Genomic DNA, 27,016 nt, shown 5'->3' with positions numbered 1-27,016 from the left:
ACAATGCAATGGAAAGGACTTTTTAATTTGTCAGGGAATGAACGAAACTGAAAGACTTTTTTTTAATCATTTTGGGGCATTTGAATAGACGAAACGCAAGTTAGACAAACAAATAAGAAAAATCACCCTTTTACGTTGCTATTTGAAATATGTTGTTAATGTACTTATCATTTTTGCTCTGTGCATGCACGAGAAAATACTTCCAAATACTTGCAGGGAATATTAATAGAAAAATATCACAATTTCGAATGAGCCCAATAACGTTTTTAAAACATCATCATAGTATATACACGAATATAAAACAAATACGTCATAAATAATAATAATAATAATATTACTTTTGGGAAAAATCCATCCTGGACCTGGTAATGAACCCACGCGAAACACATTAGTGGCAATCAGCACATTGTAGCCAAGGATATGAGACAGGATTAGGCAGAGTGGGATGTATTTTAGGCGTGGAAATCTTCTCTTAATCCATATAAGACGTGCGTAGGAGGACTTTCAAGACCCCCCCCAAAAAAAAAGCCCTAAATTGTGATCACCTGGCAGCAAAAAAATAAATAAACAAAGAAGCTGTTTTGCAGCTGTTTCAGAGGCACCTGAAAGGAGGTGACATGCATGGGGAGGGTAAGCCCCCCACCCCCCCATGGCCATCTATTGTTTTAAGACTAATGTGGGGGCCCTGGTATCAGTCCCCGCTCTCGCCTTTCTCATGCATGCCCGCCTGTGACTGCCCTGCGTGTCCACTCTGCACAACAATTGGACACATTAGCGTGATTAGACGTGGCGGCCGCTAATGGGGCGCTCATTTGCATACGCGCAGGTACGCCGGGACGAGCCCCAACCAACCAACCAACCAACCAACCAAGCAAGCCAGCAAGCAACTACTCACTCGCTCACTCAGTCAGTCAGTCCCAATCATTGACGTTTTTGTTAGAGCATTCGCGGGAGGGTGCGATTCGCGAAGCTTTCCAAAAAAAAAGAAGCTGCTTACTGGCTCATTTGAATAATTCAAAGCAGAATACACACGGCTGCACGAGAGTATTATTTTCAAAATAGAAAAAGTCATTATATAAATTAAAATATTCCATTTTGCTTTAATTAGGATTATGTTTGAAAGCTGCTTATATGAGCTTTTTTGGGGCTGACTAAAAACGAGAACACGGCGAAGTGCACGTATAGGATTTTATTTTTAAATCTAATGAGCAAATGATTTGGCTTTATGATTATTTTATCAAATGGGTTTTGTGGCTTGTTTGACACGTGCATTTTAAAAATAGCAAAGCAATTACGTGAAATAAAACAGACAGCTAACGAGTTTGCTGTATTTTTTATGAGCTTGTTTGTTAACGCCAGAACACTCAGGGCTTAATGCGTCTGTCTCAAATTGTAGATATAATCACGTGTCTTTCAAATCGTCAGATTGAATTCGTATTTCTTTTTTCGAGGCTGATTACGTTCTTATTTGTCACAGTAATGCAACGTCGCACAACACCACTGGCTATTTTTAATAGGAAAAGAATAACGATTCAAATTCAAATTGTCAGCCAATATATATTGGCTTGAATTATATCAATTTTTAAAATGATCGTTATATTACTAATATTCAACTTGATCGTTTGCTTTTACAAATATTCTTTAACGACTTTGAATGACTAAAGACAGAATGCACATTTCTTTCTGCACGTGCATTTTTATCATTCGTTTTGAATTAAGCATAAAACAAATTTGCCAAACCACTAACACTTATTTTTACACAAATAACGCGTTTTTTTTTATTTGTACGCTATGTAAATATTGACTATAAAGTCAACAGGGGGCCACTTATTTGTCCAAACAAGCAAAGTAGCAACAAATACGGCGCACAATAATAACAACAAAACTAATAGGACGACCGGATGCTGCTGCTTTTTTTTTTCCTGTCTTTTTTTGTGGTTCCGTTATTGTGATCCCTACCGGAAGAAGTCCACCTTGCAGTAGAGCTTTCCGTCCCGCGAGAAGCACTTGTCGGTCAGCTTGCAGTTGCACTCGCAGCACTGCACGCATTTGGCGTGCCAAGCCCGGTCCAGCACGTTGAGCAGGAACCGGTCTAGGATGGGCCGCTCACAGCCGGCACAGTGGACCATCATGTCTGCGGCCCGCGGCGCGCCTTGCACGGCCGACCTCCCCCTTCCAAAGACTGGCTCGGCAGGCCTCTCCACACGGAACCACGTCTTGGGTCCTCCACCCCACCCACCGCCCTCGATGCCTTTCTCCTCTCGCGTGGGCTGCCAAAAAAAAAGTCCCGGTACCGACTTGATTCTGGGTGCTATATCCACAATCCGAACTTGCTTGTTTGGTGTTCTGCCCGGATCAGGCGCGCGCACCTGACTTGTTCAAAAATCACATCAAGAAGAATATCCTGCAAAAGTGCGCGTGCTCGTGGATTGTTTTTTAAAAAAAAAATTTTTTTTAGGGGGCCCCCCAGGTGGTGTTCCACGCGTATCCTGCGGGCTCCTCGCCACCTTCGCGTCCCTGCGGCCGCCTGTCACGCGCTGTGGACAAGCAAGGCACCCGTCGCCGCCGCGGCCGCCATCAGCCGTGCACCAACCATCCCCGCGAACGCACATTGGCTGACGCGCGCCTTAATTCCCTCGCAGGGAGAGCCAATCAGAGCGATGCTGCGGTTGTCATGGATACCGAGCTCACCGCTTCTCCAGTGGACCTGGATGTCAAGCTGGGCGCAACCCAGCCAGGCCCAAAATTGCTATTGCGGCCTTTTGCGACCACTCTGCTCGTCTTTTTCCTTCGTTTATATGTCACTTTTACAGGAATGAATTTCTTGCTGTGAAGTTTCACAGTGGACAAGTGAAAAGCTGACACAATGTCGTGACTGATGGACAAATAAAAAGTGGACACAAATACGGTATCGTCACTCAATACAGTGGGTGACAATTTGTTATACACTGCCCCCCACTGGTCAGTCTTTGGAGGTACAGAAAGTAAACGGGATTATGTTTGGGACCACACGTGGTTAGTTTACTCTCATGCACTTTGTGGATGGAATAACTTTATACTTCCATCCACTCCAAGTGTACAAAAATATTTTTTTTAAGAAAATGGGACGACTGTAGTGATTGATGACGATTGTGCATGTGTTTGACATTAGTGACACACGTGATAAGACTGAAAGTGAGGCCGAAGAAGTTTGCCAATTGCACTCGCACACATGCATGTGAATGTGAGAATGGGAGGGGGAGCGGGGGGGTCTTTTCACATGCACAACGCTATTTACAGGAAAATGCCACGGATTAGTCAGCAGCTCCATCAATAAAAGGGGAGAGGCCGGCCGGGGGCCAGTTCGAGAGGCCAATCTCAATATTTACAGAGCGGAGGCTTTTTTTTTTGCAAGCTGCACCTGCATGCGTAAAGCTTTGACTCACTTCCACGACAGTCAAAACGTCAAAAAAGGTTTGGCGCCTCCGCCGATTTTTTTTTTTTTTTTTTTTTTATCACTTCCAATGTTGACATGTTGGAAGGAGCTTTCAGAGCACCAAGTCAAGAAAGTCGGAAAAAAAAATCAATACTGCAGTCAACTTAAATTATAATTGCACAAAATACAACCACCAGATTTCATTTCTATCTTGCCATTGATCGATTTCTTTTAGCAAAGATCCTTGCTTAACATTTTTTTTTTACTTCACCGCACATTTCTTTTCCACTCGTCCACCAGCCCAAAACAGAACGATTGCGCAACTCAAATTGGCAGAACAGAACGTCCGAAATACTTGCACAATTCAAATATGAAATCGATATGTTTTGTTTAGATTTGCTTTTGAGTTTCACATCGAAAAATGGAAAAGGGATTGAGAAATGCATTCCACTCATTCACGGCAGTTCATTTTGACCTAAAAATTTAAAAAGGAAAAAAGTGAAAAATATTACAACTCGTACTGTGAATAAATGATTGTACATTAGATGTATCTGGAGAAACTGCTCGTGAATGGCAAATGAAAATCTGCCGCCCAAGCTATGAACTGTTGTAGCTCGAAAACAAATATTTTTTAAAAGGGAAAGCTTGTTGACATTTGGGTTGCAATGGCCGTTACCTGCAGCGCACAAAAGGAAACGACAAGACTTCAGAGGAGCCTGCGTCGCTCACGTTGGACCCTCCACGAGAATCACTTGAAGTCTTTGCCTCGGTCTTGCCGTCACAATTGTCGAACGTGAGGCCTTCAGAGGCCACTGAAATTTAGAAAGAAAAAAACAAAGCAGATCAGGAAAAAGCTCTTGAAGCTGGTTAGGTACAACAGGAGGAGAACCACAAAAAAAAGTCATCATTTTTTTAATAACTCAGCTCCACAAGGTCAGAGCTCATTTCATTGAACAAAATAACATTTTGTGAACATGTACAAGTCTCAAGAAACACGCCTGAAAAGACACAGGAAGTCAGCCATTTTGGTTTAAGGCCACCATTTTAGGTTCTTGAAAGCTTCTTGAAAGAGTAACTTGGACTGGAGACAAATCCCAAGCTTGTACGCAACACGGATGAACAAAGCTTAACTGCAAAGAGTTGTTTGTTTGTCCCAGCTGACCGGCGTTCCCTTTTAGCTTTGCCCAAATTTGCGGTGGCAACCATCGAGACGTGCACGAGCGGCGGCCGTGCACGCCGGCGACCACCTTCAGGGCACCTCTTTTGGCAGGGCCGCTCCCAAGGGAGAGGTTAGCGTGATGGATGTCTGATTGGTAGCCCTCCCCCGGGGCCTCCCTCGCCGTCACCTCTCCGCGCTCTGAATTAAAAGGCCGTTTGTCTCCTGCGAGTCCTCAGCTGTAGAGCGCCGGCCGGCAATTTCACAGCACTCAGAGAGGGAGCGGGAGATGGGGAGGGGGGGGAGGCCATTACACGGGAGCTTGTCAGGGGAGCCATCAGAACCCGGACACGCCTGAGGGACTCTCTCTTTGCCGCCGCCTCCTCTTCCTCCTCTCGCTCACCTCCATCCCCGCCGGAGGCGAGCGACCTCGGCGAAAAACACATAAATATTCAAGGCCCGCGCCGTGCGCACGCGCTCGCTCGCTCGCTCGGATACAGCGAGCGGGCGGGCGGGCGGGCGCACGGCGCCACCTCGCTCTCTCGTTAGCACCCAAATCAGGAGCGCGTGGAAAGCGGCGGCGGCGACGTTGCCTTTGCCGGCCTTGCAACTGCACGTGCGCATCGTTTGATTGGAACATTTGTCACGAGGGCGTCCGGGCCGAGCCGGGCCGGGCCGGCGAGCTGCCTTTCACTCATTCATTTGACTAAGAATGTGCTGATTCGGCAAAGTTTGGGAGGTCTAACAAGATTTGTTTGGACTTTTAGCAAGGTGTGCGTGGGCGGGGGTTTCTTTACTCAATCAAATATCGGGGTGGCTGCAGCCCTTTGACCCCCCCTGAAAAAAATCCGCCACTGCATTACATGTAAGTTGATGTGCAAGATGCTAAAATGACATTTTAGGGATTAATTTGACATTGACAAGGAACCGAAAGAGGAGGAAATTAGTTTTTTCCAATTCAATTTTGCTGCTATTGTAGCTGTCTTTGCATATCGTTAGCATAGTCAACAGAAAATACCAACGTGATTGGACCCATTCAGGTTACGCTCATCCCTAAAGGTTGAATTGAGGCAACCGGACTCTTGTTTTTTGTTGAAAGAGCCGCAGATGGTCCCCCGGACCATAGTTTGGACACCCCAGGGTTTTGAGAAAAGTTCAGTGAAGTCTTCCTTGCAGTATGAAAAGCCTTTTCGTTGCTGGTTTGAACTGCATAACTGGAGTAGGTGACAAATTAACTTTGTGCCTGGCAATTTTTTTTTCTCCTTACTGATCTAATTTCATTCATTCCATTTTAGGAATAAATCCTGTAGGGAATGAAAAAACACAACGGGCATATCGACTTCTGATTTCTACGCACGTGCTCACTTGAGGCTGCCGTGTGAACAGCTAATTGGCGCTTTATTTAGCAAGATTCACAAGGATCTGCAGGTTTGATCCCCCCCCAGGAGTGAAAAAAAGCAAGTCCACCCACCTCACCTGCAACACACACACATCGTGTGACACACAGGTGCGCGTAGTCACTCTTGTGACTGAATGGCTCTCACGTGCGTGCTATAATGAGGACGCTCACCTTGCACTACGCGGGCCTTCTAATGAGGTAATGAAGGAGGAGCTACTTGGCCACCTTTGGCCTCACCTACTCTATTAATCAGAACGGGGTCACACGCCAAGCCAGCCAGTCAGCCAGCTCGTCAGCCAGCCCGCCAGCCTCCCCCATCTGCCCGTGCTAATGGAGAACAGGCAGTGCTAAGAAGACAAAATGGAGCAGGAGGAAGATGGTAACAGCAGCAGGTATGCTTTTTTTCTTTTTTCAGTTTTCCTCAAAATTCATTTCACGAAAGGAAGTTAACGAGGCAAGAACAAAGTCCATTTTCAGTTGCGTGTGTCTTAAGTTGTGATACAAAAAGGTCAACCTGGCTTTGCCAATGAATCATTTGCCACAAAAAGGTTCCAATCATTCCAAAGAAGAGGAAGGAAATTTCCCAAATTCCCCCAACAACATGTAAATATATTCCTGCAAGTCTGATGTTTAATACGGTATAGCAAAGCCTTTCGGCCATCTTGTGAGAGCTCATCGGGGTGCGGCAAAGGAGAGAAGGGGGGTTAAAAAATAAATAATCTGAAGCGCGTATGTGTTGTCAGCGTCACGGCCACGGCGGCCACTTGAATTAGCAGCGGCGGATTATGGGCCGAGAGCCTCATTAATCTGGCCGACAAACACGGGCCGCTGAGGATATTTGCACCCCGAAATTGAAAAGATTAAGTCCGATTTGGCCGTGACTGGCAGGCCCCCGCGTGCACGCCGCCGTTCAATATTCATGGACGGCCAAATGCGCGCAGGCAGGTGAGGTGACCAAGTGTTGTCTGCATCAACACACACACAGCAGAAGGTTTGGGAGAACACTGAACAGCCATCTCCAGGCGTCATTTCACTACTTTTAGCAGTCTTTCTTTGTGCCTCAAGTAGGCGCACTTAAGTCCAGAATGCAAGTACTTTTGCTTCCTCTGCTATTCATACAGCAGCAGCAGCAGCATTACCGGAATGGACAGAGCTGATTTAGCTGCCTCCAGCCTGGCCCGTGCAGGCGCTATCGCTAATGTTTCCCCTTCTGCAGGAGATCAATATGTTTGGAAGCAGACAAACAGCCAGGCAGCCCCCATCCAACATCTCCCCCCCCCCCTCCACACACGCACTCACGCTCCCCCCAACCCCCCCCCATCACAGCAGACCACCGCTGGAGGCCTTGACAGCCAGCACACAAGCAGCCAAGCAAACAAGCCACCATGCCTCTCCAGAGTCAACAGCGCACACTATCAAGTGCGCCATGTATCGCCATATGCGCCTTGGCGGCGGGGGGTTGCTATCATCGCACCGTCGGCTCGGGAGTCCAATCGGGCCGGCGCGGGGAGGGCGCGACGAGAAAACGCAGCGCCACTCCAGGACGGCGTTTACGGCTGACATAAGCCTGGGTAAACAACCGTACACAGCGCAGACAGCGCAAACGCGCCCGAGCCAGACTAAACCAACAAGCGGGACCCCTGGGGGGGACCCTCACTCCCTTCCTCGATTCATCATCTATTCCGAACCTTATTTGAAGCTTTTTCATATTGAAAAGCTGGGAGGCGAGAAATAATGTTAGCTTTCCTCCTCGCGTTGTTAATTTTTAAAAATGTTTGTTTCGGGAAATAATATGAGATGAAAGCCATCTATAAACAGGGGCTGGGGACAAACGAGAAAAATATTTGGAACATTCAGGAATATGACATCGAGTCCAAGTAAATAGCGTGGCACCGTCTAGTGGTTGGCGGTGGAATTACACCCAAAATAAACAGAGGGCGGGCCGAAATAGAGTTAGACTGTACACCTGTGACGGAGCTGCGTCCCCAACTTCAAGATGTAAACAAAATACACATCAGGCCACGCAGGGGTGGCCCGACCAATCCGCCGCAGCGTCCCGAAAGGTCGTATGTAAACATCACAGCGCATTAGCGCCCGCGCGGGCCATCAGCTGACCTGAAAGCTTAAATGAGGATAAATGAGAACGGGGGCGCTAACAATCGAGTGATCGAACGCCTGCTCCTCCCGCTCTCGGCGAAAAAAAAAAACGCCTGGTGAGAGATCGTGTGTGTGTCGTGAAGCAGATGTGTGCAAAATGTGCTCACGATGTGTGTGTGCGTGTGTGTGTGGACATTTCTGTGTGGCGGAGATAAGGGATCCCTATCAGCCGCATCGGGGAGGGGGCTTAAGATCCCGATGGGCGTGAGGAGAGAATGAGTTTTCCTCGCCACTCTGCATATTCCAGGATTACACCGCACCTTTCGATACGCTCCGGCTCAGCCGAGCCGCGCCTTCGGGCGACACGCGTGTAGATTATTGAAATACGCTGTCGCGAGGCGCCGAAAAACGAAAAGCCACACCGCCAGCGCGGCGAATGAAACACAGTGCGCTCGGATCAACCTGATAGGATTTCTTTGTTGGGAAAGAACGGCAATCTTTTTCAAAAATTAAAGCCATCAAACGTCTGAGAAAATCAAACGTGTTGAGGATGCTAGGTCAGAGAAGCGAACTGGCGCTAAAGTCGCAATACGAATGGATGGGATTCTTTATTTATGTCAAGATTTAGATTCCAAAAAGAAATTGTCTTCTTGATACAAATATTGAAGATGATCAAGTTCAAGACAGTTTTGACTTTTCTAACCAACTAACAAGTCATTTGAAAGATATTCCATATTGGAAGTGAAGTAGCCCAACCAACGGTCGGTGGGCTTTGGGCCCGCTTGGCCTGGTCTGGTCCCCCCCCACCCCGCCGGTGCCCACCCTGTTGAGCGCGAGCAGGCTCTGGCTAATTACGTCCTTTTTCAAATGCAAAGCAGCGGCAGAAAGTGAGATGATTTCTGGGCCGGCGCTTTGGGGAAGAGGCGAGCGAGGGGAGCCTGAATGGAAGAAAGAGGTGACTTTCTTTGCGCGCTTGGCGGGGACCTTTGAAGTCGGCCACGTCGGCGGGAGGGAAGGGAGGGGGGGGGGGGCCGGGATCTTGGATGTCTCCTCTACTCCCAGAGAAGATCGTGTTAACGAGATGGCCTCTAAAGACGAATTAAATGGTGGGAGAAAAGAAACACGATCGGGCCCGGCCCTACTTAGAGCCGCCCTCCTTTCAGCGCCGGCTGAATTCCTCAGCTCGGCTCTTTGGAGGGCCTGGAGTGTGGGGGTCCAAATGTGTGCGCCGAGGGGTCACCCGTCCTTTAGTCACACATCCCGGCGCCTGAATGGCGAGGTCGGGGACTTACACGGCGATGGCGGGTCAGAAGTGGCGAGGATTACACGTCGGTTCTAAGCCGCCCGCACGCCAGTGTTTTCATGTTGCTTGTTTGGCGGCCAAGAAAAGGAGGCGGCGGCGGCGGCAGCGGCGGGAATTAGCCCAAAACCCGGGAGATGAATGGCCATCGCATTCGCACCTCTCGTTGGCTGTTTTTCAGGACGCGCACCCCCCCCCCCCCCCCCCCTCGGCAAAAACACAGCTCTCATTTGTTGCGGCGTTGAAAGCGCGTTAGGGTCGCCTTTGTGCGCACAAAAGCCGCCTCCCCTCGTGGCTTTCACGCCCCTGCTGGAGCAACAAGGGGATTTACGTCGCCCCCTCGCCTTTGATTGGAGAGTTGTGCTTCTCTTTCTTGATTAATCAACTGAGTCCGGCACCTCCACGGTTCCTCCCCCCAAGCGCCAGCTAACACCTTCAGGTTCTAGCTTGTGTGTTTCATATCGCAAACGCGCATAAACTAAACAGCTCAGTCAAAATGCGGTTTGGCCCTTGAGAGCCGCCGTACTTTAGGGCTTATGTCGCTATTGGTACACACGTGGCGAAAAGTGAGAAAAAGAACATCGCCGGCATGTCCAAGGCTTTTTATGAAGCATCGAGCCAGATCAATTCAGCGCAAATACGGCGATGAAAGAGCATGTAGAGATAGTTTTGCTATCAGCTTGGCGGCTTTTGATGGGTCCCATGTGGGGTTTTCATTGAGCGTTCTCCACTGACAAGTGCCTTTGGTTGAAGGGAGGGGGGGGGCGGACTAGTGATAAACTGGTAGATGGGGGTGCGCCAAGCGGCGCCGATAAATCAAGTTCCGGGGCTAATCTATTTAGCACGCTCGCGCTATTATCCCGTGGCAGAAACAGCTAATTAATGAAGTCATTCCACAATGAAGAGGTTTGGAACGAGCCCATTTAAGATGATTACGGCGAGGGGGACAACAAGCGGTCCCTTCCCAAAATGCAGAGCCCAAAACACGTCCAGACAAACGCCATCAGTTGAGGGAACACGACTATACAACGCAGATACTAACGTTAGCCTAGCCCACTGCCCTGGGTGTTTAATTTCTTTCCTTGCTCGGACACGGTTGGAAACGGAATTGTTGTTCGGATTTCGAGCTCTCGATTCTCCGCTCTCGCTTTTTTCCTCCAACTTGTTCCCCGACCAAGTCCCAGCAAGAATTATTGTCGCTTTTCCTTTGTCTCCTCCGTTGCACCGAGGCTGTCACAGTTTTCCGCTAAACGTTCTATTTTGAAAAAGGAGCTCCCGCAAATCGAGGCGAAGCGAGCTGAGCCGGTTACTGCTGACATTCTGCTCCCATTTCTAAAAATAATGAATAAAAAAAAAAAAAAAAAATCCCAATTGGCAAAAAGTACTAAATGATGTGCGAGAGGCTACGAGCTAAAAAAAGAACAGCACGGCTCCTCTCAGCCACGAGGGATGAGGCGCTGGTGAAGAATTAAAGAAGAAGAAGGGGAAAGAAAAACGCCACCACAGAAGGAGGTTAATTAGCTTGGCAGCCGCGGATGGTGGCGATAGCAGCGCATAAACAATTATTCCTTCGCTTGTATTTGATTAAAACAACGCAGCGAGTTTTATTCCAGAATATGCCTTTGACCTCCTCCTGAGTGTGTTTTAGAAAGACAATTAAAAGAAGATTGACACGCGCAACTTGACGGCTAAATGAAGAGTAGAACTTCCGATATTGAGATCTTTTTTTTTTATAATTAGCATAAAAGTTCTCCGTTTTCAAACACATGAACGAATGTACCTAATGTCGTGTCCGTGGACGACTAAACGAAGCACCGAGATGAGTCGACGACGGTCGCTCGGCTCGGCTCGCAGTGTGGGAACGACCTGGCCGAAGAAAGAAAGAAAAAAAAAAGTCATCACGAGCGAGTCACTGATGGGGTTTTTGTCTCCTCAAGCTTTTTTTTTTTTTCCCCTTTCTTCCTCCGTCTCAGACGACTCAATCCACTCCATCAGATCACAGCTCATCCCCGCAAATCCTCCCCTTTCTCAATCCCGCGTCGGCACACAAGGCCTCCTTTCAGCCGCCGTGTTCCTGGAGGTGGCCTCATTAGCCCGAGATGTTTTGTTTGTTTGTTCCTCTCTTAAAGGAGCTCAATTGAGCAGCAGGCAGCAAAGTCCCCAAAAAGAAGGCCGAGGTGGAGGTGGGGGTGCTGGCGTGGGGTGACATAGAGCTCAGGACCCCAGCGTGTCCTTATAGTTGCGGAGAAAGTGTGAAAATCCAAGCGCAGCATTAGCAAGTAGCGAACAAGCAAGTTGTTTACATTTGGTGTTTGTGTGTCGGCTGCTTGGTTCAACAAAAAGGCTCAAAGTGCAACTGTGGCTCTCCTTGCCCACATGTGAGGGCATCACAGTGCTTGGATTTTTGTCTTTACTTTATATTTAATAGATTTTTTATTTACTTAATTTTTTTATAAGTAGAATTTTCCAGTCTCTCCATTTTAATTTGTTTACTTCACTTTTACTGCCTAAAACGGAAAAAAACAAATTTATGTGCTTTATACTCCTAGCTTGGTAAAAATTAACTTCATGTTTGTTTGTTTGTTTTTTCAATCTCAGCGGATGAAGGAAAAAAAACTGGCAAGTGGAGTGAGGTCAAGTCGACCACGCTCGTGGCCTTGGCTGAAATAAGGCAGATGTTCCCCGCACAAGTAGCTGTCCTTCTATTGAAGTATATTATGAGTACCTTTGCGACATCTGGCAATCAGACAATATCTGAAAAATAAAAAAAGATATCCTGGAAATGTCTAAAATGAGCCTGCAAACCTAAAACCAAATGGCATGACATCGCTTTGGTGCTATTTATTTACGAGTGCTAAATGTCACCTTCCTATTTCGTCCTCACCTGGGCAATAAAATAACATTTTGTATTCTTCGTAAGACGTCTAAGAAACAAAACATCCCGCTGGAATATTTTCCCGCGGGGCAAGTCAAGCGATTCCAACGGTCCCGCAGACGCAAACGCACGGCGAAGGGCCGATTAATTATCGTGTTGCTTTTAAATCTGGCGGAAGGACAGCCGGCTGTCGCCGCCGAACGCTTTTGTAATTAAAAGGAGCTGAGCTACGGCGACGGCGGGAAAGGCCACACATCAGACGCCGGCCGGACTCCGGCCCCCCCCACCCCGGCACGCTTCCACGCGGCGAGGAACATCAGGCAGGCCGCGCCATTAAGTTGATTGCGCAGATGCGTTTATTCGCTCAGAGTTGTAAAGATTACTGGACGATTCTGCGGCAGAAGTACGGCTACTGCCTTTTAATGTGCACTTAGCCGGCTGATTTAATGACTGGCTGTCGCTTCGCGTTTGGCTCGCCGCCGCCGCCGCCATGGCGAGCGGACACTTTATTAGGTACACCTGCAACCCGATCAAATATAGAACTATAAATATTTACTCATTCCAAAGCGCTGCGGGAATGGATTGGATGACACTTGATTGGTCCTGAAATGAAAAAGTTGGGGCACTTTTTGAAGCGGATGCCGATTCTGATATGTCGTCAAATTCCAATTCATTGAAAAAATACAAAATGAATCAAATCACTTTTTTTTTTTTTGGTCCCTTAACAAAAAAGATATTAATGACGAGCAGGACGTTTGACAATTTTACAGCCTGTCGTTAGAATTTGTTTGTAACAAAAGTAAAAAAGAAATGTTTGGCCATTTGATAAAAGAGGGTCATTGTTTTTACGTGGTTTGTTATTTGAGTGAGGGCGACTACTTTTACGTTGCTTCAGGCTGGAGTGTGATTTTATTGGAAAGGCTCACTATGGTATAAAAGGCAATGTAAGACTTTCGCAGACTCCCAAAATGAATTTTGAAGCAGAACGGAGCGTAGACGGACACGTCTCAATTGATTTGATAGAACTGCAGACATTGTCTACCTCCCTGGGCAATGACAACGGGATTTTAGGGAGGGGAAGGGGGAGGGTTGTAAAAAAAGATTTTTTTTGGTGTGCATTTTCTTGCTTTCACTGCTCTTCTTCTTCAAACAAAGTTCCTCGCTCGCTCGCGCCTGCGTTTCTCTCCTTCCCTATCTCCTTTCGCCTGCCTGCTGCCTGCTTGCACACCTCCATCCCACCTTTTTTTTTTTTTGCTCCTATCGCCGCCTCCTCCTCTGTACTTTCTTCTCCATCCATCTCCTCCTCCTCCTCCTCCACCCTCCCTGCACCCGGCTAGCACCTCGCTCCACTCCATTTTTTTCTGCACATGCGATTTGCCTAACAATAAGTGGCTCTGCCCAAGGTCAGATAAGAGAAGCACAGCCCAGGAAGCCACAGCCACTGTTTCTTTCATCCCCTTTTTTTTTTACCCCCCCCCCCCCCCCTCCCTCCCTCTCTCGCTCGCTCGCCCCCCTCACGGCTTGCGAATTATCTCGGCAGCACATAATAATAATTACTGAGGACGGCAACAGCGAGATAAGGGCGAGGCAGCTGAAATAGCGAGAGAGAGAGAGAGAGAGAGAGAGAATGAAGGAGGGAGAGAGGAGGACAGGTTCGAAAAACTGAGCAAAATATAAATAAAAGAAGGAAAGGAAAGGGGGCGAGAGAGAGAGAGAGAGAGAGAGAGAGAGAGAGAGAGAGAGAGAGAGAGAGAGAGAGGGGGAAAAAAGTGACGGAATGACGGCAAGCAAGCAACAGCCAGTCAAGCGCTGGATTTGGAATTAGCGCCCAGCGGTTCTTTGGAACGACGCTGAGGAGAAATGTTGCAAACTTGCACAACGTATAAAAGTTGAGCAAAAAAAAATCTCATCTCGTCTCAACGAAAAAAAATTTTTAGTTTGGCGGAAGTGCGACGAAACCTGTAATGCAACTTGAAAAGTGAAACTGAATTCAGAGCGACTGAAACACAAATTTAGGGTGATTGCAAGAAATGGGAAGACGATTGTTGAACTACAATACCTTTTAAAAATAAACACTGGAACATTCACGTTTGTCTCCTTTTCATGAAATTTCATCAAAGCATTTTTTTTTTTAAATAGTCAACGAGACAATATGACAAAGTTTGTTCTTTTGAGGATTTTGCAGGATTTCAATGCAAAAAAAAAAAAACAAAAACGATTTTTTGTGGCAGTACAAAAGATTGAAGAATGTTCCATTTTCACGCAAATGCACTGGGACCAAAAATTAATATTTGGGGGTTCGTAAATGAATGAATGGTCACGTAAATAGAAAGGAGGCTGTGAAAAAGCCCTTTTACCTTGAATCTAGTACAATTACAGCTGTATAATAATAATCAACCAAATAAATAAATACATTTAAAAATAAATAAAATAAAAAATTAAATAGACTGCGACGTTTGGGGAGGCGATGGGACTGAAAATGCGTCGTTCTTTTGTGCATGAATGAATGACTTCACGAACAATAGTGCCACAAATGTAAAAGGAAGCCATGACAAAGCCATTTAGGAGGATTTCACACAAAAACAACAGTCCGACAAACACTGTGACAAAGCCTGTTCAGGTGACTATTTAGGAGGATTTCATACGCACAAAAAAAAAGAAAGAAAGCCGCGCCTTCACCCGAAACGTCACCCTGAGCTGCAACATGACAAAAATGGTGGCCCTTTTGAGAAAAAAAAAATTGCAAGCTCCAGTTTGGAATGACAAGAAGAAAAGTTGTTTACTCACATCGCAGGCGGGAGTCGCATCACTTCCTGGCGGGATGCAACCAATCGCAGCGCAATTTAATTTCTGCAAAAAAATAAATAAAAAAAATGAAAGTGATTGGAAGCAATTACTGTGTAATAGGACGCAGCGTAATTGGATATTAAGTGCAACAACGGCTGCACAAAGTCGCCTAGTTTCCTTTCATTTTGAGGAAAGCAACGTTTTTTTTTTTCACGACTCCCGCCGCGATGAAAGTCGACGCTAAATAACGGAAATTGCTTTTTCTCTTCGTTAATGCCGCCGTGTGGCTCGCTGGCGTTTTTGCACCTGAGACAAGTCGCTCGCGTCGGAGTGCTTCTCGGCGGGCGGCAAATTGTCACTTTGCCGCCACGCCGAGCGCACCCCCACAAAAAAAAAAAAAAAAATTGGAGGAAGCTCATTTGTTCCTTGATGACTTGCTTTTACAAGCGCGCAAACATGATGTGCTGGGATGCCGCCAGACGCACGCCGGCACGCTGGGTGTGTTCTCCGAACAATTTAGTACCATTTCATACCAAAAAACAAAACAGAGAGGGAAAGCTCAACTTGAGAAGTTTTGTTTTATTAACATTGCAGAAAAGCAATGCAAGACAGGAACGCACACACCGGTGCACCGATTGACAACCCCCCACCCCCCGTGAAAAAAACAAACAAAAAAAAAACAGCAAGCGTGTCAGTCGGCAGCTCGCCAGCCACCTGACCCTTGAACTCTATATCTGAGGTTGCACGGTAAGCTGGCGTAGCCTCAACCTACCGATGCTTCTCTCCACCCCCCCCCCCCCCAACGCACCCACACAATCACCCCCCCCCAAACCCCCAGAGGACCCGCTATCAGCCGGCCCGAGCACTTCTGCAGAGGCCTGATATCCAGGCTGGATTGAGAGTGGGGTGGGGGAGTTGGGGGGGTTATATTGTGATGGGGGGGGTTGTGATTTACAGCGCGAGACGACGCGGGAATAAGAATGAGCCTCGCTTGCGTATTTGTGTTGGATGTCTTTGAACGCAGCACCCCCTCCCCGTCCCGTCCCCCACCTCCTCCTCCCCCTCCTCTCTCGGCCTGCGTGTCGTGATGACTATCAGCAATGTATTATTACTTCAAACTGTGGCAGATTAGCCCCCCCATCCCTTCCTCCTCACCCCCCCAATCGTCTTCTTGGTCCTTACATCCAGCTGCCCCCCCCACCCCCCCTCCTCCCCCATCACTCCCTCAGAGTGCCGCTTGCCGTAAAGCCATTCTGGCCTCCTCTTATCTCCCGACTCAGGCCCTGTCACTCGGCTGACCCGTGAACTCTGCATCCTGAGTGAGGGAGGGGGGGCGGGGGGGGGCAGGGCAGGAGGTTGGAGGGGATGAGGAGCAGGTGGAGGATGGGAGAGGACGTGGGAGGAGGAGCTCAGAAGAAGGATGAGGAGGAAGGTTGCAGACCCCGAGAGGAGATGGGGAAGCATGGAAGGTGAGATAGAGGAAGGATGAGGAGCAATGCTTGACAGGCGCTTCGTTAGCATGGGCGCTAACGTGAGAGAAGGCCCGTCCGGCGGCGCCTTATCTGACCGTTTGCTGCCTGTTAACCCTTCCCCAAAAAAATGGTCGCAATGATGACAAGCCAGAGTGAACTTCTTATGCATTAGCGCGTGGTGTCAACGCCCTGCCGGGGCCCGATAGCCGCCTTATCGCTCGCCGCGCCTGATAAGACGCAACACGCTGCCGTCGCTGCACACGGAGAGGGCGGGCGATGAAGGCGAATGTTTTTTTTTCTCCCCATCACTCACTCTCCCTTTTCTCACCCTCATTTGCATTTCCCTCTATTCCATTTGCCACTGTCCTCTGGGCCAGCAGCCTCCCCCCCTCCCCTCCCCTCCCCTCCCCTCCCCTCCCTCTTCTGAGGAGCTGCGAGGTCACGAGGGAGACAATGCAAACACGGGCCGTGTGAATGGCGGCCGGGAAGAGGACAGCTGTTGGAGATGACAGCGATGGCTGTTAAAACGCAATCTGTCTCTCTTTGCCGGCCGGCCGGCCGCCCGCCCGGCCGCCCTGTTGCCGTGGCGGCGCAGCCTCCTCCTCCTCCTCCTCACGTGGAATATCGCGCCTCAAAAATTGAATATGGCCACTTTTCACTCACCAAAATCAGATTTGACGCTTGTATTAATGAGACTTGTTTCCTGGCAACTATACGGCTTCTTTGCTCACATTATCGCTTTTTTTTTTCTTGCAAGATATATATTTTTTAAATATTTGTAAATTGTTTTCTGTCAGTATTAGTTTTTTTCTCAATGACTTACAAGCGAAAAAATATTTCTCCAAATACTGCAATCAACTCCCCGATTACTGCATAAAATGAACTTTTTTTCTGAATATTACTGCAATTTTTTTCAGACCATTACACCTCATTTCCTTGCAAAAAAAAAAGAATATTACCCCTTTCTTTCTCCGACTTTTTTTCTCATATTGACCCCATTTTTTTCTTGCAACTCTCTAACAACTCCTCCTGATAATATTAAGCGGTATTTTTCTTGCCTAAAAAGACAGACTTTTTCTCAGACAGGGTCAAATCAAATAAAAAGTAATTGTATTTAAAAATGCCAAAGTATCGCAAGCCTGCTTTTTAACGCAGCCTGTCGAGGCAGATGGCGGGCGGCCCACCCGCAGCTCGCCGTTTGCGTTTTTCCATTAAAAAATTCTTCGCTCACGTGCGTGCCCGCGGGCGACCCGTCGTCTTGTTTGCGGCGCGGTCCAGAAACTGGCTGTGAAAAGTGCTCGGGGACAAACTTTTAGCATTTGGAAGGAAAAGTAGGTTAAAGTGACTTTGGCGCGCAAACAAACCTGATGACAAATTATTGAGCGCAAGTGTCGTATCTGCCCTCTCAGGCAGACACGGTCAAATGTATTTATTCATTTTTATTTCAGCAAATCAATACTATTGCCTCGTGTCCAAACTTTCATTCCTTTAAAGCTTGGGAAGAAATATGTTGACAAGCTCCGCCCCTCCGTGCAGCATTATGTCACCTCAAGATTGAAACTCTGGCTGTATTATTTTAATAACAATAATAATAACAGTGCTTATTTGACGGCAGGATAAATGTTTGTATTCATTCATTCCAAATCACAGCGAGTGAGTAGGAGGCGCAAGGGGGGGGGCACGTTGAGGGTTTATTAATGAAGCTGTAATCAACACAAACACACACTACATTTTTTTTTTTTTTTTTTTTACTGGACTCCATGTGAGCTCAGGTAGCCCCCCGTGTGTGCGTGCGTGAGCGCGCGCGTGCTATCGCAAGCTACACGCTCCACTGACAGATGGAGATAAACACAAACCTGAACGGGGGCATATGATTTATCAACATGAACGAATACCCCCAATCATCAAAACCCCGCCCACCACACACACACACACACCTCTTCAATCTCTGCGTCGACCCTTCACTCTTCGGCGTAGCTTGGGGGCGGGCGAGAGGGGTAGGAGGCGGAGGCGTACTTGTTCCCAACCAAGAAAAAAAATATCTGGGCTATTTATTTTATGATCACAAGCGCTTTGCTCAAATATTATGAATGGAGCTTAATATTTGGAGTGACTTTTTTTAAAAGGCTTTTTTTCCAAAAGATTTTTTTTTTTCTCCACAAACCCTCCACAGCTTTTTGCAAAATCCAACAACTTTCCCCCCAAAAGACATTTTTCTAACACAATCTCCCAAATGTTTAATTTGAATTCTTATCACTTTAACTTATTTGTTCGAAAACCTCCAAAAATATTTTTTTTATAATATTGTGACTTTATTATAAAATGTTATCTTGTCAAATTCAGTTATTTGCTCAACTAAATGAGCCTCCTTAAATCCATGATGTAGAAAATCTCCATAATGATATTAGTTAATTTTTGTTTTATTTATTTCTGGTCATACTATTCCAGGAAAACAAAAATGATTGCCACAGCTCAGACTATGCAAATATTTGTTCCTCTAAAAAAAAAAGAAATACTTGGATGACTCATGTGAATTTCCTCTTTAGATTCCTACTTTTCTCATTCTGCCTTTGTTTTATTGCTTTTTCATTCTCATAATACTTTCCATCATTTTTTCAACAACAAAACTTGAATCAGATTTTTTTTTTTTGTGTGTGTGTTGTGCTTTGGTGGCGGGTGCAAATGAGTTGACTTGCCCCGAGCGCTGGCAACCCACGCGTTTGCCACTGCATGCGCTGGCTTGCCACCCACTAAAACACACACACACACACACGCGCACACACACACACATACCTGACAATTAAAGCACAGCTTGGATGTTGCACGGCGTCTGAGAGGGTGTTAGCGCCTTGTCTGCACGCTTCCTCGCCCCCACCGACTCAAGGCCAGAAGGTGTCAGACGCCCAGGAGTGGACCCCTGCTGGAGAGCCAAGAGAGAAAGGAGAAATAATGATGCCAGGGAAGCACACGGCGGTGCGTTGCATGTCCGTGCGTGCGTGCGTGCGTGCGTACCACTGTTGTCTTGTTTATGTTTTGTTTGGACGCTGTTGATTGTGCCCTGGAACCTCGATGGCGTCGGATGAGTGTGACCTTGTGGAGGCGTTAACGAGATTTTTCACGCCCAAATATGGTGTTCTGCCGCTATGTTGAGGAGCAGGAAGCAAAGGACACACACACAAAATATTGCTCTGCCACTTCACTTTTTGGGGGATGGAATTTTTCAGACTAGAAAAAAAAAATAAAAATACAGGCCGGTCAATTTGGATCTTCTCCAAGAACCGGGAAGAACCTTCTGGATTTGACTAACATTGAAGCGTCGCAGCACGTGATCAAGGCAGCGGCGTCATCCCGGAAGTGGTTTCCTTCCATCTGCCGTTCCTTTGTGCTCCACATTTTGCTTTCCTTCAACCAAACGGAAGGCCGCAGACACCCAGCGGGTATTGATCAGGGTTACTTTTAACAGGCTGCTTTGGGGTCCATTAACCTGCGCTGATGACAAAGCAATAAGAGACTGATGCGTCTCCGGGGGCCGGAGGGGGGGGTGGCCCGGGGGGTCTTTTGTGGCAAACACAATGACTCATCATGAGTGACATCTCCAAATGATGTTTGCTACTTTTCACATTACACATTAACGGGCCTTTGTAGCGGCGGCTCGGCCCCATTCACGTCACTTTGAAGGCGTTCAACGTGGTAATTGACACTCGTCTCCGGTAACCAAGGCAACAACCCCCCCCCCACCCACCCACCCCCGAAGAGGGAAAGCAGAAAATCAACAATTAACGTGTTTAATGTCAATGACCCCGGCGCGCAAAACTCAAGGACGCCTTGTCTTATCTCCAGCGCCTGTTATGGTTGTTACTATGGCAACCAAGCTCTTCCAGTTGGTCTTTCCCACCCAAAAATGGATCTGTCACGATCACAAACCTGATAAAGTGTAAAAAGAAGCAAACTGCAGTCTGGTGAAAGTTGAATCAAGTAAAACCACTTGCATTTCCGAGGCGTTTAACAACGGAAATGGCACTTTTTTTTTTTTTTGTTTCAAGTTCAACTTTGTACCCTCCGTGACGGAGGCATTGCGAAGAATCGCAGGATTTCCACGTCACGCATGCGCCACCCCGGCAAAAAAAAAAAAAAAGAAAATGTAAAAAGCGAAGCCGTCGTCAAAATGAGCTTGAAGTTCTCTTTTGTGTGCAAAGTGTGAAAAGTGGCACACGGAGCCCTCGAGGGAGGCTCGCACACACTCAGTCATCCCTTGGTTCTCCCTTCCTTCGCAGCCTCCCCCAAACAGACTTCCTCCCTCCATAATTACCACTTATTAATTTTAAATGAGAGCCCTAACACGTTGCGCGGTATTAATACGGCCTGTTAATTCGTGGGGGTAATTTATGGGCTGTGGGCGGGGACCACGACATGATGGAGCGCGCCTCGTCCATCACGTCCTGACCAAAGAATACGGCCGTCGCCGCCACAAGGTCCTGCAGCGAGCTACCACTTCTACAAAGTCCAATGACATTTTTTTTCTGCAGACTTCCTGTTTTGGAAAGAGAAGTCACAATTTCAGAAACTTCTTGTTTTTGTTCAACAGGCATATGAAGGGCAGGGTCGATTGCTGTGTAAGACAAAAGCGGTACTTGCCAGAAATTCCTTCAGTTACAATGTTAAATATTTGCCCCGACACTTTTTGTACGTTTTGCCACATTTCGGCCTCACGAATTTAGGATCAATTGTTGTCAAATGCAGGACGCAGCTGCTAATATTTGGCTTTTTTTTTGTTGTTGTGGCGTTCACCGCCTGTTGGCTAATTCTGCTTTATATTTTTGTAACCCAAAAAAAAAAAAGACTTACTTTAGCCATTTTCGTGTCCTGTTCCAAATTCTTGGAGATGGTTGTCACATGAAGGACACAGCCAGTACTTGCCAGAAATTCCTGGAGTTACAAGATCTGGAAAAAAAAAATACACATCAAACTTCTGTCTGATTTTGAAAGATTTCGACCGAACCCACAGCATAGACATAAAGAAGACGTGATTTGATTTTCTGATTTATTTTTTGGAACATGATGAAAAGCAGCGTCTCGCTCTTACAGGGCTTCCCATCAGTCTTCTTTCTGCCTCTCTTTCACTGTGTCCCATTTCAGGGGGGGCTTTTCAGGGCTGAAGTGGCGCTTGGCTCTGTTCGAGTGTCTTCGTGGCTGTGACCGGGCCTTCCTTTCACTCACTGTATACGCATCTGTGTGTGTGTGTGTGTGTGTGTGTCCGAGCCTGCAATTCACCAATTTCACCGCTAATTAGCCCACAAAGACGAGCAGAGGGAGGGGGGGGAGGGAGATGTGGACGAGAGGGGTGGCATATGCGGGAGGTCCAGGCCTGAGGGGTCTATGGATGTGTGAGTGTGTTTGGGGGGGGGACTGATGGTGGCACAGCTGAGACACATGGCACGGGACCAGACAGACGCCTTTGTGTGCGAGGAAAGCGTATGTCACAGCCAATGTGTGTGTGCGTGTGCGTTGTGTCTCTCACTTGGTCCAGCCTGGGCCAGTCTTAACTGGCGAGGCTGGTCCCAGCATGTCCAGTGCTCCCACTACGCCCACTGGCATTGGCATCGAGTGTTGGTCCACAGCCATGACTGCTTCGCCGTGCATGTGCGTGTGCGCATGTGTGTGCGTGTGTGTGTCGCCTGCCAATATTTTTACTTCTCACGAGCTGGTGGAGTTCCCAGGAAAGCAGTCTGCCTGGCGCGCAGCCCATCGGAAACGAGGGCTTTTTCCCAAAACGTCATTTGTGCGGCTTTTGTTTGCCGTTTAATGAGCATTTAATTCTTTCGCCGCGCATGTGTACCCGTGTAGCGTATTTCTGCGTGTGCCAGGTGATTCCTTTATTGTAAATGCTGGAATTGTCATTCATGTTTTGGGGGGGGGGGGGGCTTATATGGCAAAGCCACACGTGTTCTCATTGAAAATGCATTTTGGTTTTCATCTCATCTAAACTGGAGTAACGCAATCCTTGACGTCTACATTTGTCCACCAGGTGGTGCTAATTTCATGACATCCAAAGAATGCAGCAAAATATCAGATTTCTGCAAAATATGATTATTGTATGTGAATATTAATAAGAATGAAGTCCAGATGACTTCATCTCCGATTCATCCACCAGATAGCGCTATTTTCCCCCATTCAAAGCATGCAGCAAAGAATCGCTAGCTTAAATTTAAACGATGTGCACTGCTACTGACATTTAATGCAATCCTTTATGATCAGACTTCATTTTCATATTTGTTCACTATATGCCACCTATTTCCCAGATTGAAAGCATGCAGCAAAATGTCTCTTTTCAATGCAGATATAAAGCCGGACCGGACCCTTTTATTTGTTTTCATTCATCTCTGACAACATAAAGAGTTTCTCCTTTACTTAAGGCATGCAACAAAGCTGTCTCTCTCTGGAAATGAAAACTATGCGCCGCTTACAATGTTGTATTTGTCGGGCCAACGCGCGCACTGTAAATTCCATCTTGCTGTCATTTTGTCCGTTTTTGTTGATGCGGCGAGAAGGCGCCATATTTCAACGTGATGTTTATGATGCCGGTCAGTCAAGAGCGGGCTAGCGCTCGCCTATGAAGGACGCCTGGAATAAAAGACTAAATACCGGATGGTCTTCCGGTTTCTCTCGAACCTCCATCGTCAAGATTTGAGGGAAATTGTAATCTCGCAATCACACAGCGGTTTTCGTGCGGCCGTTTTGTCGCCGGGTAGACTCGCGTTTCTCCATCGGCTCAAAACTTCTCCACCGATTTGATGACGGGAAAGGACTGAAGGATTTACCACCGTTGCGCTTCTGCCATAGACGTTTGTTCTCAAATCCACGCGGACTTGATTTATTATGTGCGAAGCCCAAATGCCGTTTAGATTCAGTACGGGGCGATATATCTGCAGCCCCCCCCCCGACTGGACGGCAAATCAAGACACCGCGGCAGGGACGGACGGCAAAGTCAGGAGTATATTTCTTCTATAAAAGCGCCGACAGAGACGATCTTTTCTTTTTTTTTTATTAGCATTTGAGCTAAAGGCCCGTCTTTTTATTATGTTCTCATTTGAATTATTTACTGGGCCAGATAAGAGCGCGGCGCCGTAAACTAACGGCAGCGCTCGCTAATGTTCTGCCGGCGCCCATTTAGTAGGCCGTGGCGGCAAAATGCGTCGACGCCTCGGCCGGCGCCGGCGCACGTGACTGATGGCGGCCGTCGTGCCGCCGCTGATGGATTAACGTTGCGGACGGGTTTGGGGCCGTATTGATCGCGGCTGTCATTGCTGCTAGCGTCAGTGGTTTGGCCAAGAGGAGGGGGAGGCTGCTTGTTGATGAAGGGATGCATGATGGGATGTTTGCACACTCATCGTATTTTTTTGTTTTTGGTTTTTTTTTTTCCAAGCGAGCTCGCAGTGATTAAGTAACACGTCTCGTCGTTACGGAGCGCTCGATGAAACGTTAAACAAAAACAAGTCGATGGCGACGCGGGCTGTTTTTCATGCCGAGATTCAGCCAAATTGGCATATCTGCTGCGTACATTCATCCAGCCGCTGCCTTTCGCACATAAGCCGGCAAAGGAGGACCAAAGCGAGCTGACTGTCTCGTGAACGTCTCCGCAAAACTGACATTTTTTTGAATACAAACAACATTTATGCGGAAAAAATGTGACCTGCACTTTGGTCCACTTTTTATGTTAAATATAAAAAATGACTTCACGCCGCCAGCGTCTTAAAAAATAAACTTTTCTCGTACTGATTGGCATCATTTTGCAAATGCTGACACAACATTCCGTTTTTGAAAGTACACCAAACAATAATAGACATGTCATGTTTGCTATCTTGTGGCGTGACAGCTAATTATAAATAAATATATGTTGGGTTTTTTTCTGGACGATAGGAAACCTTCAGGTAATAATTGTAGCCGGGGGGGGTAGGAGGGTGGGGGGGTGCGCGCGACTTGTATTTCGATAACTAACCCAAATTGCAGCGTGCGTCGCCGTGATAACGAGGTCAACGCCACGGGGCGGAGCGGCGGCCATGTTTTTTCTCGCCTGCAGCCACGTGACGTTGACCTCTGCGCTAATGAACAAAACACAGGGACAGAGAAGGAAAGTCGGAGGGGGGCGAATATGAATGAAAGGCAAATCTATCCCAAACACGCCTCCCTTAAATAACCCCCTCCCCCCCCTCCTTCGCAGCCTCCCCCGCCTTATATTTTATTCTCCGCCGCGCGGCGAATTTAATAAATATATGCAAATGTGTGCTGTGGAACATGACGAGTGTAAATCAGGCGAGGATGTTCTTTGAGCGCCGCCGAGATTGAGGCTGAGAGCTGACCTCGGGTTAATCATTTTTCACTTCCCTATCGCATTCAATGCCGCTGCCTCTGTGTGTGTGCGTGTGTGCGTGTGTGTGTGCGCGCGTGTGTGTGCAGTAGTAGAATGTGTGCCGCTCTGGTGGAGGCAATTCTTCATAAACTTTGTACACATGACTGTGTTTACTTGACAATTTATGCAAAGCACGATCAGCGGCGTTGTAGGGAAGAAAAAAAAAAGGGAATTTGGGAGTTTCACTAGGTTGTTTGAGAACAGAATTTTAGAGTTTTTAAGATGCGAACTCTCGTTAAATATTGTGAGAGTATTAAAGAGAAAACTATTGAAGAAAAAAATATCGTTTTTTTGAAGTTTGGCGTTTGTGCTATTCGGTGTGGTTAGAGTACCACTAAAGGTACACAGGCTCCCTCTAGTGGTACACAAAAGAATTACTGAATTAAATTCTTTAACGATTAAATATTTAATATTGAACAATTGTTTTTTTTTCAAATATTTAGCAAGCTCAAAGTTTGTATGACCTTCTATGTAAAATAATTCAATTTGGATGATCATTTTAAAACAGTTGTACAGATTTAACATGTTTCATCGATTAAATCGACAAAATATTCGTTAGATTCATTAATGATTCAAATAATGGTTAGTTTCGGCCCTCAATATGGTATCACGTCGCCCTATGGATATTTTATAAGAAAAGCCTGTGAGCTGAGAACAAATATTGATCTCGTATAAGAATGAAAACACAATTAAAGGACAAATTTGCTTTGCCGGAGGCGAGGCGCTCGCCCCCTCCCCAAGCCAAACATCAGCCGTGAAAAATACCCCCCCTCCGCCCACAGAGGGCCGGCCATCCGTCGGGACCGCAATCCCGTCCTGAAGGCTTCTCTCGTCCGACAACGGCGCTTCTGATCAAACATCATTTACTCGCTATCTCGCTCGCCCTCACCCCCTTCCCTGATGCCGCCGCCCCCCCTCACCCACCTCCACCCCGCTCGCCCCTCGCCCAGGGCCTGTTGCCAAGGCGACCGGCTTCTCATTTCTGAAGTGTCACATTGCATTATTGTCTTCACGCTTTCCAGCAACAACCTCTTGCTCGCTCGCTCGCTCGCTCGCTCTTTCTCGCTTCACCACAAATAATGCACCTCTCTCTCTCGCTCTCCCCCTCGTCCCATGCAATGCAATTTTCCCGTTCAGACATGCATAATGCAGAACAAACAGCGGGCGTGCAGAGACACACACTCAATATGCAAATGACTTTTTTGTGGCATACCTGAGCTCTCCTGCTGCGAAAGGTAGCGAAATAGCGCAAGCAGAGCAGGGAAAGACGGACGGACTAACGGACGGACACCACGGCAGGGAAAAAAGACATTTCAAGTTTGGCACCATAGCGTGCGCGGAAGCGCAAAGGAGTTCATTGCAAACTAATTTGCTTCTTTCTACTCGGGAATCCAAAATTTGAAAGCTCTGAAAGTGACATGTTTTTTGTTATTCATTATCAAAAGTGGGAATGGGAAATGGCTACGTTACATGGCGGCAAGTTTGGGAAAGCCCAGATCAAACTAGTATAGCTTGAAGATGGTCATTCCAAAAAAAAAAAAGAAGAATGCTTTCATTCAACGACACGTCAGACGTGACTCGAGAAAGTCTGCGACGAAGTGACAACCGGTTGAAGACGAACGCGTGAGGTGTTTCGGCAAAAAGAGCAGGTTCGCAAGTGGCGCCAATGTCGAGTGGGGAGCGTGGGGAGGGTCTGAAGTGAGCATTACCTGTGATGGCGTTTGAAGTGGCGGCGGCGGCGGCATGTTGCACGCATCTGTCAAGCGCAACCTGTGAATTTCAGCGGTGTGCAGAAGTCAGCTCAGCGGTGGAGCAACTCATCAAACAATATTTCTTGCACCACTATGAGACTGGGAAAAAAAAAAAAAAAAAGACATTAGTATCGAGAAAATGGAATCAGAAGCTAGAAGAAGTTACTGCATGTTCTTAAAAATGCCGCCTGTGGGACTCATCCGGGCTAGGATTGCGGAGCTGGGTCATAAAGTTTTCGAAAAGCGTACAATTTGGCATCGAGGACACGACGTTCGAGTTTGGAAGCAATCAGACAAAATCTCTTCGTTTGAAGGAGCGCTGATAATGGCACAAATGACTCCAAAATGGCCACTTCA

At 47.2% G+C, this 27,016-nt stretch overlaps 1 protein-coding gene across 1 annotated transcript in view; it reads right to left on the bottom strand.

The window, feature by feature from the left end:
* Positions 1-26,760, bottom strand: part of lhx5 (LIM homeobox 5) — a 39,932-nt gene extending 13,172 nt beyond the window's left edge. The window contains exons 1-9 of the mRNA XM_088391717.1: positions 26,618-26,760; positions 21,347-21,442; positions 19,809-19,990; positions 19,514-19,726; positions 19,295-19,421; positions 15,030-15,092; positions 11,148-11,233; positions 4,092-4,227; positions 1,960-2,270 (exon numbers count right to left, since the gene is read on the bottom strand). Coding sequence (XP_088247843.1) covers positions 1,960-2,132 — 173 coding nt within the window. The 5' untranslated portion in view covers positions 2,133-2,270; positions 4,092-4,227; positions 11,148-11,233; ... (4 more) ...; positions 21,347-21,442; positions 26,618-26,760. The remainder of the gene's footprint in view (positions 1-1,959; positions 2,271-4,091; positions 4,228-11,147; positions 11,234-15,029; positions 15,093-19,294; positions 19,422-19,513; positions 19,727-19,808; positions 19,991-21,346; positions 21,443-26,617) is intronic.
* Between the last annotated feature and the right edge of the window lie 256 nt (positions 26,761-27,016).

Source organism: Syngnathus floridae, chromosome 12, assembly GCF_059516105.1.
Source record: "Syngnathus floridae isolate MCC-2025c chromosome 12, RoL_Sflo_1.0, whole genome shotgun sequence".
Lineage (NCBI taxonomy): Eukaryota > Metazoa > Chordata > Actinopteri > Syngnathiformes > Syngnathidae > Syngnathus > Syngnathus floridae.
Note: the sequence above shows the minus strand (reverse complement) of the source record. Positions and strands in the feature narration are given on the sequence as shown.